The 16,125-nt window shown below is 37.5% G+C and overlaps 1 protein-coding gene across 6 annotated transcripts in view; it reads right to left on the bottom strand.

Moving 5' to 3' along the window:
- Window positions 1-16,125, bottom strand: part of LOC144198700 (CXXC-type zinc finger protein 4) — a 70,522-nt gene that overhangs the window by 27,205 nt on the left and 27,192 nt on the right. For all 6 annotated transcript variants that reach the window (XR_013326771.1, XM_077719849.1, XM_077719848.1 and 3 more), the window contains one exon: window positions 1,017-1,135. Coding sequence is in view for 4 of the 6 variants with exons in the window: in XM_077719849.1 (XP_077575975.1) it covers window positions 1,017-1,135 (119 nt within the window). In the remaining 2 variants the exon portion in view is untranslated. Of the gene's footprint in view, window positions 1-1,016; window positions 1,136-16,125 lie in introns of those variants that run through there.

Raw genomic sequence — 16,125 nt, 5'->3', positions numbered from 1 at the left:
TAAGGCGCACTGGATTATAAGGCGCACTGTCTATTTTGGAGAAAATTTAAGACTTTTAAGTGCGCCTTATAGTCGTGAAAATACGGTAAAAGAACCCCTACCTCATGACAAAAACTACTATCCCCAATCCACAACTTGAAAGCCCTTCCATGGCTTAAATCCCCTCCCAAAAAAAGATCACCTGCTTCATTTCCCTAATGAAATAACCCCCTGAAAAGCCACAAGGGATTTTTCCCTTCAGATCCTTGGACCAACTAGTGTCATCCGGTCTATGCGCGTACATGTGCGTGTCTAAATGCGTGTGCCTATGTATGTGTGTGCTTCATTTCCTCTATCTCTCAGCCCAGTCTGTCTGGATTGGGTTTCCACAGATAAAAGCCCCATTAGACGCATTCAACCCTCCTTGCATTACATTTTTTTTGTTTTTTACAGCCTCAACTCTCTGGCTATACCTGCCATCTTAATTGACCATGCCGATTCATTGCCGGGACACCAAAAAAGCCAATTAGAATCACTTCCCCAGCTCCAAAAAATACATCCTAGATCGACAAAATGCTCTAAAAACATTATCCAGCCTTTAATTTGACCAAAAATCTAAAAATATCGACTTTTTTGTCCAAAAAACGACCCGATTTTCAGTTTTACCGCTCCCATCCTATGCAAAGGTGGTAAACAGAAGCCCCTCCTTGCTTCCTAATGATCGTCCCTCCTCGGGATGATTATCACTTAATCAATTCGCCCGTGGAGCAAAAAAAAAAAGACGCGGGACCCAAAGGCAATCAAGTCTGGCTGGCATTGATTTTTTAGCCTGTAAACAAACTTTAGAGAGATAGAAACGTCCAATAGAACGTAGCTACGGAGTAACAAATACAAAAAAGGTAAATCGTGATGATTAACAAGAGATAACATTAACATTTTTAGCCAAAAACCCAATACACAATCACTTTATACTCATACAAAACGTACACTAGACAGTAAATGGTAACAAAACAGTGCATCCGACTGGTTTCACCTACCTAGCAGGTTCCCGTTGTGAGGAGTTGCCGAGGCGCTAGCAGCCCGCGGCTGTGCGTACGCACATTACCGCCGAGAAATGCGTGTGGCGAGGACGCGGCGTGGCGTAGCGTGGAGGTCGCTAGCGGGAAAACAAAACAAAACAAGAAGAAAAAAAAGAAAAGAAAAAAAAACACAGTAAGACTCAGTCAGTCAAGCAGGCGCGCTCCTTCGTAAATGCGCTCAAAACAAAAGAGCCATCTTCCCGGGTTTGGGGGTAAGCCACTTTCTACCCTATAAAAGTACTAGAATGCTATTTTTTTTGTCCTTTTCCTTTTCCAAGCGGGGTTGAATAACGAGGAGCTGGAAAACGAGGGAGTTATGTGCGTCCTGATCCTCGGGCTTTGTGAAGTGTGGGTTTTTTTTTCTCTCGCCAGCCTTGCTCGCTCCGCCGCCGTTGCTGCTGCTTGTCGCTGTGTGTGGCTGATTGGTGCTGAGGTGAGGACGCGGGGATGCGGACACCTACTGATCATTGGCTGGAAATTACTATAGAAACACGCACAAGGGGGCGGGGCAGATGGGGCTTAAAGGAAGGGGGCTGGCTTCAAATGCGTGCAGGGGCATATACTATCAGCACCTGCATATTAGCTTTTTTATTTTTTATTTTTTTATCTGTAATAATTTAATTAGGAGCAAAGGATAGGTGGTGAGGGAGTTTGGAAAGGCAGATGTAGGAGGGTACGTTCTACAGTGTGGAAGGAATTAATGTATTTTTGAGGCTATCAGGGGCAATGCATTTTAAGGCGCACTGTCAATGAATGACATGTTTTAATTTGTTTTCTATGTATAGAGTACATTGGATTATAAGGTGTTCTGTCTATTTTGGAGAATATTTAAGATTTAAGTGTGCCTTATAGTGGTGAATATACGGTAAGTTGATTCTCGATGTTTTTGGTTTGGGTTTTTTTTGGGTGGAGATAGTTTAATGATATTAAATATGGGTTTTAAGGGTGTTTGTAGGGAGATGGAAATGCAAGAACTTTTTAAGACAGGGCTATTGTTTTTGGGGATGTCTGTTTTGTATACTCCAGGACAGTAGGTGGCGATGGTGAGTTTACAGAGCTGCTAAAAACTGAATTTTACGTAGTTCACTCAAAAAGGCTTTGTAAAACTAGTAATTATAGTAATACCTCGCTATTTCACGCTTCAACTTTTGCGGCTTTACTACAGCAGATTTTTGCATTTTTTTGAATTTTTAATTTTTTACAAAATTTAATATTTTTTTTAAGTTCATAAAAATGTGAAAATCCATGCTGAAACTCGCAACCAGAAGCCACTCTTACTACTAAGATTCAACAATGAACAAAAAAAATGTTTTTAAAATTTAAGTGTTTTTTTTTTCGTAATAACAAAAGCACTGAAAACAAATTGACGAATCACAAAAAAACTCAATATGATACCCCAACTTTCCAGACTCATTCAACATAGTAGAATAATTTCAAGTGGGGGAATTGACTATTAATAGTAATTACCCAAAAAACATAAGCCCATAAAGACCTAGGGGGGCTTTCATATACAGTAAGTGGACACCACATTTAGTTTTTGTCGGGAAAACCCTGTAATTGCTGTATAAATTAACACGAATTGACTTGCTAATGAATGCCCAATATGTCTCCAAACTTCCCCACGATTAAAACGAGACGTTTGCCAGTTCAACGCCGAGTTAAACTAAGCCAAAACCAGGCTTCTGTTCTTCATTCTTTGTATTTTCCAGCACTCTCTATGCTTATGGCACTATGCTGCCTCTAACAGGCCAGTTTTATTACTACATCATAACAAACCTTTCTCAATGTACAAAACAACCTAAACAATTCAACACAAATCCAGATTAAGTTTATGATCCACTTTAATTTCCAATATAAATAAAAAAGAAAATATATGCCCATAACTGACAATCCTTAGTTTTTCCCCATCTATTTTTAACGTAATTAAAAACGAATATTTACAATTTTTCCTTTGCAAGTAAAACACCAAAAAAAAATGTGATTATATCTCCTTAAACGAAAAAATTAAGAGAATTTTTTGTATTTAGCGGCTAAAACAAGGATTAAAACAAACGGTCAATTAATTTAATCGGCAATCTTAAAAAGTTTCGCTAAAATTTCAACGAAACCGAAGAGTTAAACCCCTCCCCGGGGATCTATAAAAAAAAACGAGCCACCCGCTGGCCACACGCGCCACGGCTATTCCCGCGGGCGAACGCTAACGCCGCGCATTCATTCCGCGTGACAGCGTGCGCTCTCGCCTCGTGTCGGCGCCCGTGGCTTTGGGACGTTAAATGAAATCGCCGCTTCAATCGACATCCGGGATTATTAGCCGCCAAGCCCCTTCCGCCTCGACACTCAACATTTATCCCCGGCTTCGGGGTGTCGTTCAGAACAAAGTAACCGTGGCGTGCGCGTTTCACCTCGCCAACTTGGTGTTGGGGCCAATTATTAATTAATGGTCCATGCAAAATTCATTTCTAAGGCCCCACGTTCAATTTTAGGCTAGCATAAAAAAAGCACACCGTTGTATTGTCACTTTAAGCGCATTAATGCCAACATCTGGTCGTCCAATCCAATTGGATTGGGAGGATTGGCAGTGAATGATTGCTGAATAATGCAATTAGCCATAAAAATATATATATAATAAAAAAATGTAAAAAAAGACCAAATTTAACTAAGTATCAGAGGTTTTGATTGAATCTTGTTATGGCTACTCAAAAGTAAAATATTAACATTTGCACAAATTGTACGATAAAAATCATGTAATGGTTTGACTCTGCATAAATGAAACCGATAGTCATCAACGGTATTATTTTAAGATCTACCATATGTATACATGTACCTCTATGTGTATGTAAGTATGTATGTATGTATGCATGTATATATATGTTTGTATGTGTGTATGTATATGTACGTATGTGTGTATATGTTTGTATATGCATATATATGTATGTATATGTGCGTATATGTGCGTATATGTGCGTATATGTGCGTATATGTACGTATATGTACGTATATGTATGTATATATATGTACATGTATGCATGTATATGCATGTATATGCATGTATATGCATGTATATGCATGTATATGCATGTATATGTGCGTATATGTGCGTATATGTGCGTATATGTATGTATATGTATGTATATGTATGTATATGTATGTATATGTATGTATATGTATGTATATGTATGTATATGTATGTATATGTATGTATATGTATGTATATGTATGTATATGTATGTATATGTATGTATATGTATGTATATGTATGTATATGTATGTATATGTATGTATATGTATGTATGTAAGTATATGTATGTACCTATCCATTTATGTCAAAAATGTCTTATACATTGTGTCTGCATTCTCACTCTCTTGCTACTGTGACAACGAAATTTCCTGAATACGGGATGAATAAAGTTATCCAATCAAATATGGGAAAACAGGAGTAAAGACTCTTTGTTGTTATCATGTGACGAGTCGAGGGACGAAGTCTAAAAAAGCAGGATTCTGGGTAGATTCAACTTGGATTAAATAGATTCAATAGGCTATTTAAGACCGGTCCACTTCCTTCTATGTCCTCAATTGACTCTACTTGGTCCGATAGTAAAAAATAAATACTGATATCAGCAAGCAAAACATGCTAGCGTACTAGCATATCATGTCTTAACCCGCATGCATGCTACTCTATATTGCGCACAATCAAAACTTGCACTAATCTAGCTTCTTAAACATTTCCATTTTTGAGTCACCACACGATAACCGGTATCGTCCAGCTTCCTCTTCCGCCTTTACAATTACCAAGACGCATTTATCCCAAAAAACGGATGACGAATCCCCCCCTCGGGGATCAGACCCCCGTACATCTATGTGCAAGGAAACTCGTCTGTCTGGAAATCATTTTTTATCTTCCGAGTGATAATAGCCCTCCGGGGAAATCTTACGGCGGTGGTCCTAACCTCTGCCGGCGGTCTCCGGCGATGGGGGGGCACCCACCCACCCTCGGTGGGGTCTCTTTGTTCCCCAATGGAGCCGATCCCCACGTGACTCCTCCCCCCGCTGTTCCGCCGGGCTTTTAACTTAAGCCGGAAGAGCAATTAATAAGCGTGAAGGCAGATTTAAATGGAGCCGGAAAATTCGAGGGGGGGTGCCGGTGCAAAAGAGAGAGGCCAAGACAAGAAATGTGGGTGTTTAAGATGTGATGGTGCGCATCCATTGATTTGACCTGATGTGCCACGTTGAGCAAACATTGCAAGGACATGAGGAAGGAAGACATTTATCTTGCAGTATTTGGCTGTCAACCAATTAAATCTGTCAGGTGATGATTAGCGTTGAAAAACGGCAGGTGGATTTTTATCTTTTAACCTTATGTTCATTTGTATTATAAGGCATTCTAAATGGGATTTTTGCTGTATTCAAAGCAATCTTGGTTATTTTACTCTTTCAATGCCATTTTCGAAGTACTGTATTTTCACGACTATAAGGCGCAATTAAAAGTCCTAAATTTTCTCCAAAATAGACGGTGCGCCTTATAATCCAGTGCGCCTTATATATGGAAAAAACAGAAAACAAAAAAAGAAAAACCACCACTGTCGGATATTAAAAAAACACTAACGCCTGAAATGAAACAATACTGTTAAATATGCAGATGCCATCTTAGTTTACAACATCTTCCATCATATAGCTCCTCCCCCACTGCAAGATTTTATACCAAAAAATCCAAAACATCAACAATGGCTGGCTCTAGAGGTGACTGTAATGTAGTGAGTGAGTACTTCATACCTGGAAGTCAATAGCAATTACCGTATTTTCACCACTATAAGGCGCACTTAAAAGTCTTAAATTTTCTCCAAAATAGACAGTGCGCCTTATAATACAGTGCGCCTTATATGGAAAAAAAAGTGTCATTCATTGAGGGTGCGCCTTATAGTCGTGAAAATATGGTAACTTCAGTTTTTTTCGCATATTAGTTTACTCTGCGTATAAGCCGTACCCTTGAAATTGCCTTAAAATTGTTTAATTTTGCAATTTCTCTTGTATAAGCCGCCTGCAAGATAAGGTTATTTTTTTCTTAAATTTAATTAGGTTGTGATTTAGTGTATAAAAAAGGCAGGGGTTGAAAATTAAAGGACCATGTCAATATCCCAATCAATTCTCGGTCCAATTTGACAACAGATCCGCCCCTAGAATACGAACGTAAACAACCGTGTAACGATTTCTCTTCGATCTGACGAGCTATCCGACCCTGACCCGAGGCCAAACGCTTGACTAAGACGCCGACGACATCTCCAGACCGGGCCGGCTTGGGGCAAATTGTTCCACAAACAAGTGTTGCTCAAACACCAAGCGTGGGTGTTAAGTGTCCACCCGCGTGGACGAAGATCGGGAAGCCTTTTTTTTTTTCTTCTCCGGTCTGTTTTTTGCGCTAATATGTGCAAACACAGTTGCCGGGCTCATCTGTCGGTGTGGGTAAGCAAACAGTTTGTGCAAACAGCCATATCTGGGAAGCACCCGTTTAAGTCCCCAAGTCACATTCAGTGTGCGAGTTTCTTGAACAGATCATGGATAGAAAGTCTGGAAAAGTGCTATACACAAGGTCATTGTTTTTCCATTTGGACTGAGAAGGACTGGCAGCGAATTATTTACTCATTCGGAAGGCATAAGTTAGTCTAAACTTAACCAGATAATTGTGATATTTGTCTGGTAAGATTCTTTTGTGGGTACTCGGACATTTGGTCGCTATGGACGTTTGGTCGCTATGGGCGTTTGGTCGCTATGGACGTTTGGTCGCTATGGACGTTTGGTCGCTATGGACATTTGGTCGCTTAGGACGTTTGGTCGCCATGGACGTTTGGTCGCTTAGGACGTTTGGTCGCTTAGGACGTTTGGTCGCTATGGATGTTTGGTAAACTATGGACGTTTGGTCGCTATGGATGTTTGGTAAACTATGGACGTTTGGTCGCTATGGACGTTTGGTCGCAATGGACGTTTGGTCGCCCAGGACGTTTGGTCGCCCGGACGTTTGGTCGCCAGGCGTTTGACAAGATGAGACACTTTTGAGAAAATATTTTAGTTGTGGCTCACATTTTGGAAAATACAGTCCTCTAATTTTTTTGATTTCATAGTAAAAGCATTTCTTTTAAATGTACCTTATTTTACTGTTTAATTTGTGCCATTTAATATACCCTTGCCCTTTAATATACCCGGGTATAATATATTAAACAGCAACTCAGCTTTTTTTAGCAAGATTTGTATGGTTTTCATGGGTCATTAAGTTCATTAAAAATCCAAGTCAGACTTTATTAGTAGTTTTAACCTGAACAGTGAGTAGTTTGAGTCTACAAAACGTTGATGCACCCCGTCACAATATATTAAATGAGTGGGTATTTTAAACAGCAAAATACAGTACAACATGTATCAAAAACATCCCAAAAAAACCCTTAAAAATCATTGACTAACAACTGCTCGCCATTCATATCCGCAATAACTACATCCTCAATGCTTGTACATTCTGACAATGACATTCAGGATTGGCTAAGAAAACACTCCCCAAGAGAGGCAAATAGAGGCACTCTGAATCACCTGCTGAAATATTCTCTTGCATGTGAAAGGTATATATTCGTGTGTCCCGCAAAAAAACTAAAAAATAAATAAAAAATAAAACAGTCCAAGCGTTCCTTCTTTGCACTCAGTGTCACTCATTCAGCCAAGCAGAGGCATAGAAGGAAGGAAGGAGGGTGCTATCTATAAAACAAACAGTGGAAGGGCAGACGTGGCAGGAAGGGAACTGCTGCCAGACACATTACAAGGCGCTCTAATGAGGGAGCCCACGCCAACCGACCCCCACCTTCCCTGGTATATAGCTCAACCCCCCCACGAACACAGACAAGCACGAGGCGGGAATTAATTGTGAGGGCGATGATGGCGAGCGAGCCGTGGAGCAGGTCATTACTGAGCGCCTCCTCCTGGAGCGCCGCGGGCAGAGCGCGGAACGCCACGCTGCTTGCACAATTCCCATGATCCCACCAGAGGGAGGAGGGAGGGGGGGGAGGGGAGGCAAATAGCGGGAAGGAGAAACCACGGCGACGCGGAAAATAGGGATGGAAAAGGAGAGGTGGAAAATGTTGTCTTTGTTGGGTAGAATGGGGGGAATGGTCATGTTGGTTTGGATATTTTTGGGTATTTTTGGGTATTTTTGGGGTATTTTTTTGGTATTTTTGGGGTATTTTTTGGTTTTAAAGACGCAGGGAACTGTTGTTTCAAAATTGGTAGGATTGGATGTTTTTGTAAGAAATTAAAGCAAGTACGGATTAAAATTTTGTGTTTTTTGGGACTCGGAGATGCTTAAAAATAAGCGTTAAAAAAGAAAATTCAATAAAACAACCTTTCCTACATTTTTCTTTGTCAGATTTGACGCCCTTGACAAACCTATGACATCATTTCGAAAGCATTGGACACATTGCCCCCTAGCGGAAAAGGAAGGAACTTCAGGATAGCTGAATGCACTTTTTTTAATGTCTTATTTAAAAATCCTTCATTGGTTGAATTGAACATTCTCAGCTGAATTTGATGTAAGCGTGATGTATTTTGGAAAAAAATTATGACAAAAAAACCCCACAAAAAAGTCTTTATCCTCTATAAGGAAAACTTGTTGCCAGATTCAAAGCGCCACAGTCACACCTCTTTGATGATGTACTTAATGACCTTACCCGGCGCAATGACTTTCATGATGAGAACATTCTAATGAGTCCAGTTGCGTTTGCCCGAGGGACGACCGCGTTAGCACAAAGCATCATTTATGCTCATATTTTGCTGACTAGTATCATCAGAAAGGCGACATTTAACGTAAAATAACGAGTTGGAGAAAATTACCAGGGAAATTTTGTAAGGGGGAAACCCTGCTGAGGAAAAAATGAGTGTTTTATAACCTGTTATTGTTTTAAATTGCAAGCATTTTTGTTCGGATATTGAGTCTGCCTGAATCGTAGCCTTTGATTGACTCATTAGTTTCGACTATGCAGAGGCAAACCATGACAAAAATGCATTTTAATTGTCTAATTTCAAAAGTTATGGACTTTGAATGTTTATTTTTGAATATTTTTGATAAGACAAGTATAGATGTATATTAAATTTTCTGATTTTCCCCCTTTTAAATCAATGACTGTAATTTTTAATCCATTTTTCTGTGTTTTTAGGTTAAAAATCATTTAGTAAAATCTAAAAATGTGTAAAAAAAGCTAAAATAAACAGTTTTAAATCTATAAAAAAACTGAATATTCAAGGATTTTAATCCAGTGTTGAAGAACTTTTCCCTAGATGCCACTTCTATTTTTCTGACTATATTTTGCTTTCTTTCTACAAAAAACACCAAAACAAAATCAACCAGTGAACCAATCAGATAATTCATGCGTGTTTGTTTACATGTTTACCGATTGGCCGATCGAGAGATGTTTCTCAATCACGTCCTGCCACATATCAGGCGCCCTGGTACGGATGAAATTGATCGTCAAACAATTCCTGCTCATGGGCAAAGTCGGTGGAGTGAGAGGAAGGTCAACGTCAAGGACTGGCTGGCGCCAATCACCGATGATGGGCTGCAGAAGGGAGCTTATGTGTCACGCCACGGCTGCCAAACATCACCGTAATTACTAACCCAGTGATTTTCTCCCAAAAGCGTTTTTTGCAGTCATATGGTATACTTTCACTTACGGCTAAAATTTAATTCAGAGATTAAGAGCCGTTCCATTGACTCATTCGTTAAAAATAATTTCCTCTACTGATAATTTTTGAGAGACTGGGCAGGATTATTTTAGATAGAATATTTAGATTTTTTTTTTTAATAAATGGATTAAAAGAACTGGATTCAAAGCTCGGGATATTCATTTTTTTATAGATCTAAAACAATGTTTATTTAAGATTTTTTTTAATATGTTTTTAGATTTTACAACATGATTTTTGAACTAAAAACAGAAAAAATGATTAAAAAATGGCAATTATTGATTTAAAAGGGGAAAAATTAGGAAATTTAATATACATCTATACTTTTCATTTTAATTTGATCCTAAAACAGAAAGTCACCACTCATGATTTACTTTCCCGGGCCACACAAAATGATGCGGCGGACCAGTTTTGGCCCCCGGGCCGCCACTTTGACACACTATACTATAGATAGTTGAAATCCATTCATTGTCAAAAGTTCCCAATATGGAATTTATCAAATTTTTGCCTTTTCAGCCCCTGAAAACGCCTCCGACATGTAAACATTCGTCCTATTTTGCCATTTTTTGTTTCAACCAATCTTAGTTTTTGGCTGAAAACTCAATACAAACAACAGCCACCGAACAACTGAAAGCTTTTCATCCTACCTGTTCAACAACTGAACTCCTCCACATAAGATAAGAGCTCTTATACATCAAGTACGTGCACTACAGAGCAAGCTACGCCATTTCCGCAAACGCCACTTACTAATTTTAAGGGTACCGATAGTCGATAATAGACACTCGGGAACTCCGAACTACACCGCAACAACCAACGTCTCCATCTCAACCGTGCAAAGCAAAAAATTCAATGGAAGGGAAGTGTCGTCACTAGAAAATTGTCAAGAAGCGAGACCCCGAGGTCAAGGTGGCAGTGAACACTTAAGAGTGGAATGATGGCTTTGCCCTGAACTGTTATTTCTCCCAGGTTGAATGACGTGTTTTATGGCTCATTGGGTCAGAGGACGAGAGTTTTGACGGGTGATAGGCAGCTGACGCTGGCGTTCGTGGTAGTGGTGAACGGATAATTTTACATCTGCGCAATCTCTAGGGGGGGGACGTTCTCAGCTGTCCCGCTGTAGCAACAAACAATAAGGCTGTGGTGGCGGCTGCTGTTGCTGGACAGAACTGTGACTGTTCTAAAATATGCTACAAGACTGGACTGCTGCAGATTGGATTGAGTTGGATTTATTTAATAAGGGACAGTACATATTAATGAACATAAATCCTATATTCGAATCAGCTGTCAAGCTTTTTAACAGAAAAAAATGGCTGTTAAAACCAACCGTATGGATACATGTACATCTATGTGTATGTATATTTATAAATACATATATGTATGTATATGTATGTATATGTATATATATATATATATATATATGTATGTATATATGTATATATGTATGTATATATGTATATATGTATATATATATGTATATATGTATATATATATGTATATATGTATATATATATGTATATATATATGTATATATATATATATATATATATATATATATATATATATATATATATATATATATATATATATATATATATATATATATATATATATATATATATATATATATATATATATATATATATATATATATATATATATATATATATATATATATATATATATATATATATATATATATATATATATATATATATATATATATATATATATATATATATATATATATATATATATATATATATATATATATATATATATATATATATATATATATATATATATATATATATATATATATATATATATATATATATATATATATATATATATATATATATATATATATATATATATATATATATATATATATATATATATATATATATATAGCCGTTTTTGATATGTTGGAAAATTAACCATGTCGGGGCAGATAAAAAGCGTTGGCAGAGATCATTTGAATTTGACGTATAATTACGAAGAAAAATGAATGAGGATGGTCAAAATTTGCATCAGTTACAAATGCAACTGCAGATTCTATTTAGATTTAGACACAAACGGGTAAAACAACTACAGGAGCATGCCAAACCTCCCTGATCGACATCCAATCCAAGAATCTTCTCGTGCTAAAGTATAAAGACAAAATCTCTGCCTAGAAGAACCACTGACTGACCAGCAGAGGTCATCATCTTCTGCCAAGCCGCAACACACAGCAACCACCGCAATTTCATCCTTATAACACTTCTCTAAACCTCATTCTAACCAGTCAATCCTTACAAACTGATATAAATAAGATACAAATTGATGAAAAATCCTACCAAACCAATGAGATTTTTTGTTTTGAGGTACCATTTAAGGATCCGGGTATCAAGAATTTTAACTTGCAGTAAATTATTTAGTTACTGCACTTTGAAGGGTGAAAAAAAATCGGATAACACTTATTTTTTACTGTTAAAATCAAACGCAAATACAATTTACTTTTAGAAATATCGGCAAACTCATCTTTTTCATTTGACATGCTAAATAACATAGCAAGAAAATGTCTACCCGACTCTCCAGCACCCCCACCGTGCCTTAAACAATTAGGGAATCCCAGACAGACACTAACGACTCTCTTGTTTTGTGGTAAATGCAAGAGGAGGGGTAGCTAGGACCCGCATCTTATTTGGGGGTAAACCACTAGTTGGTCAGATGGCCATGTTGTTCTAACTCTTAACTAAAGAGAGAGTGAGTGTAGTGGTTTGGATTGCCTTGAGTTTTAGATGTATGCAAATCCCAAGAGTGCTGCTTTTCTCAGCTTGGCGGTTAGCTGTAGAATTCCCAAATCACTGCCTTCCCCTCCTTACGTCATGTGTCAGAAATGTCACCCTAGTCTAACGTGGGGAAGATTGTAAATCCTGGCGATGACTCTACAATTGGCGTTTGGAAAAAGGAAATTACCACTGATTGGTTTGTGTGTCAAAGTGGAGGCCCGCGGGCCAAATTTGGCCCGCCGCATCATTTTGTGCGGCCCGGGAAAGTTAATGATGAGTGGTGACTTTCTGTTTTAGGATCAAATTTATCTGAAGAGTATAGATGTATATTAAATTTCCTAATTTTCCCCCTTTTAAATCAATAATTGTCATTTTTTAAACTATTTTTTCAGTTTTTAGTTCAAAAATAATTTTGTAAAATCTAAAAATATATTTAAAAAAGCTAAAATAAACATTGTTTTAGATCTATAAAAAACTGAATAAAAATTATTTTATATCATTTTTTTCTGTGTTTTTAGTTAAAAAATCATTTTGTAAAATCTAAAAATAGTGGAGTTGAGTTTTAGTATAATTTGTCATTTTTTAATCATTTTTTCTGTGATTTTAGTTCAAAAAACATTTTGTAAAATCTAAAAATATATATAAAAAAAGCTAAAATAAACATTGTTTTAGATCTATAAAAAAAACTGAATATTCAGGTCTTTTAATCCAGTTCTTTTAATCCATTTATAAAAAAAAATCTAAATATTATATCTAAAATATTCCGACCCACATGAAATCAAGTTGACGTTAACGCAGCCCGCGAACCAACCCGAGTCTGACACCCTCGGCATAAAACAAGACGAGTCATAGCGAGTCTTTGCATAGCAAAGGAGGGTTCGGTCAGTGTCATAATTTAACATAGGATTGAATTCCTGTTGCGTTATCTTCAAGTGTGAAGGCAGCCAAGTGACAAGTGTGCCTCCATTTTGATGACCCAGGGTCAGCATGAGGTCAGTGGTCTGTGTTTACAGACGAGGTGATGGCACACGCCTCCGTCCCTTTGAAATGTGACAGGGTGCGAGGAACGACAAGATAATCTCAGATTTACGAGTTACAGTAGCTCTTGGGCTGGGCAGGGGACCGAAATCCTCTGGCAACGGTTTGGAGCTTCACATGCGAGCCAATGACGTCTAGAATTGATATGTGGGGTATACTTGACAGTAGCCACAAGATGTAATATCGATTTAGGTGTAGAGAGCCATGTGGTTTGTACTTTGGGCAGACAAAACTGAGTTTTGCTAAGTTTTGGTAAGAAATGACGTAGGTCAAGGGTGTCAGACTAGGGTTGGTTCGCGGGCCGCATTAACGTCAACTTTTTAGACCATTTTAGATATAATATTTAGATTTTTTTTTCTTATAAATGGATTAAAAGAACTGGATTAAAAGCCCTGAATATTCAGTTTTTTATAAATCTAAAACAATTTTTATTTTAGCTTTTTTTAAATATATTTTTTAGATTTTACAAAATGATTTTTGAACTAAAAACAGAAAAAAATGATTAAAAAATGACAATTATTGATTTAAAAGGGGGAAAATCAGGAAATTTAACATACATCTATAATCTTCATTTTAATTTGATCTAAAACAGAAAGTCAGCACTCATGATTGACTTTCCCGGGCCACACAAAATGATTCGACGGGCCAGATTTGGCCCCCGGGCCGCCACTTTGACACCTGTGACATAGACTAAACAACTGGTTAAAGGCCAGGAAGCAAGAATTTTTAGGAATGACTATTAAGTGTGTTTCTCAATTTGATTTTTCTTAAATTTCGTTCCTGCTGATCAACTTTACCCCTCCACACTGCATTATCTTAATTACTCCATTACTTTTAAGTGTGTTTGGTTTGAAGTACACTTGCTATTGACTATTTATTTACCTACAAGTGTATCTACCATTTCCTTTCTAGTCTCAACACAACGAACAGCCCACCAGTTGACAACCACGATTGCGTCACTCACACTTTTAAGTAGAATAAGGGTAAGAGTGCAAAAACTTTGTCCAGCCCAAATATGTGTTAAAGCTCTCGCTACTCCTCCTTCCTCTTCTGGCTACTTCCCTTCCCCCATTCTGTGTAAAAACAAATCTCCTTTCTGCTCTGAGCCTGAAACTATTGAGTCAACAAATGTCACTGCGACCAGAAACTGCTTGAAAATGAGGAAGGGTCTGTGTTTAAGTTTGAGCTGAACCTATAGGCAGATTATTTTCAAACCGACATGTTTTCAAGGCAGGATTTAAAAACAAATCAGGATAAAACTACCATATTTTCACACATATACACTATATCACTAAAAAAATGACTGAAGCGAGGCTTATATGCGCACAAATTAAGATTTGATATGCACAAAACGGCATAACGCAAGACAATGTGGCCGATGCGGTCAAAATATAGAAAGGATATATAGATAAAACGCTAAAGAAAATGAAATTTGTGAATCAGGGGGCGTTTTACATGAGAAATTGTACAATTAAACCATTTTAAGGCAATTTTAAGGGTGAGGCTTATACACAGGGGCGTCTTATATGAGAAATTGTACAAAAGTACCATTGATAAAGGCAAGAATAATAATAAATAATCAAAACACCAAGCAATGACAAAAGTTTGACCTAAAATCAGCCTTTAAAAATAGGTTTTGTATTATTGCTGTAATTTTAAGGCAATTTTAAGGGTGCGGCTTATACGTGGACCCGGCTAATATGCCTGAAAATACAAAGAATTTAAGTAAAATACATTTCTTAGACAATTGATCATGACAAGAATAATAATAAATAATCTTAACACCAAAAAATGACAATAGTTGGGCCTAAAATCAGCCTTCAAAAATTGGTCTTAGACTATTGCTGTATTGTCATTTTAAGGCAATTTCAAGGATGTGAGAAAATACAGTAGTTTAAAGGACTTGAGTAAAATTGATTTCTTAGACCATTGATAATGGCAACAACAACAAAAAAATAACAATAGTTCGGCCTAAAATCAGCCTTCAAAAATATGTTTTGGACTATTGTTGTATTGTCATTTTAGGGCAATTTTAAGGGTTTGGCTTATACTTGGGGGCGACTTATATGCCAAAAAATGCGGTAGTAGTGCAGAAAACCCAGTTTTTGTCAAGTCATGCAATGTATTCCAGATGCATTTTGGCAACTCTGTCCTGATTTTTTACGTTTTTTTGCACCGTCTCCGGAAACATCCGACAGGGCTTTCCCTTTTCTCTTTCCCGTCTCTCTCTCTCTTACAAGTCCACGTGGCCAGTGTCAACAGTAGGAGGGTCTTGGCATGCACCAAAAAGCAAAGAATTGTAGCATGTACTGAAGACCAGACAAAAGTCTAACATTTCTTTCTCTAAAAAAAAGAAAAAAACAAGTCTACTGTAGCCAGACAAATGAAGAAAACGAATCCACCGCCAATGCGGTTCGGGCTATCTATCTATCCAACTATTACGACAACTCTCTCAAAACATTGCTCACTGGCGCTGTTAAAGGGAAACTTGCGTAAGCCAGAAAATGGAAGGAAGTCACTAGAGAGAAAAAAAAGGGAGGGAACAAAAAAAA

Source organism: Stigmatopora nigra, chromosome 6 (genome assembly GCF_051989575.1).
Source record: "Stigmatopora nigra isolate UIUO_SnigA chromosome 6, RoL_Snig_1.1, whole genome shotgun sequence".
Classification (NCBI taxonomy): domain Eukaryota; kingdom Metazoa; phylum Chordata; class Actinopteri; order Syngnathiformes; family Syngnathidae; genus Stigmatopora; species Stigmatopora nigra.
This window is presented reverse-complemented; position numbering and strand designations above follow the sequence as displayed.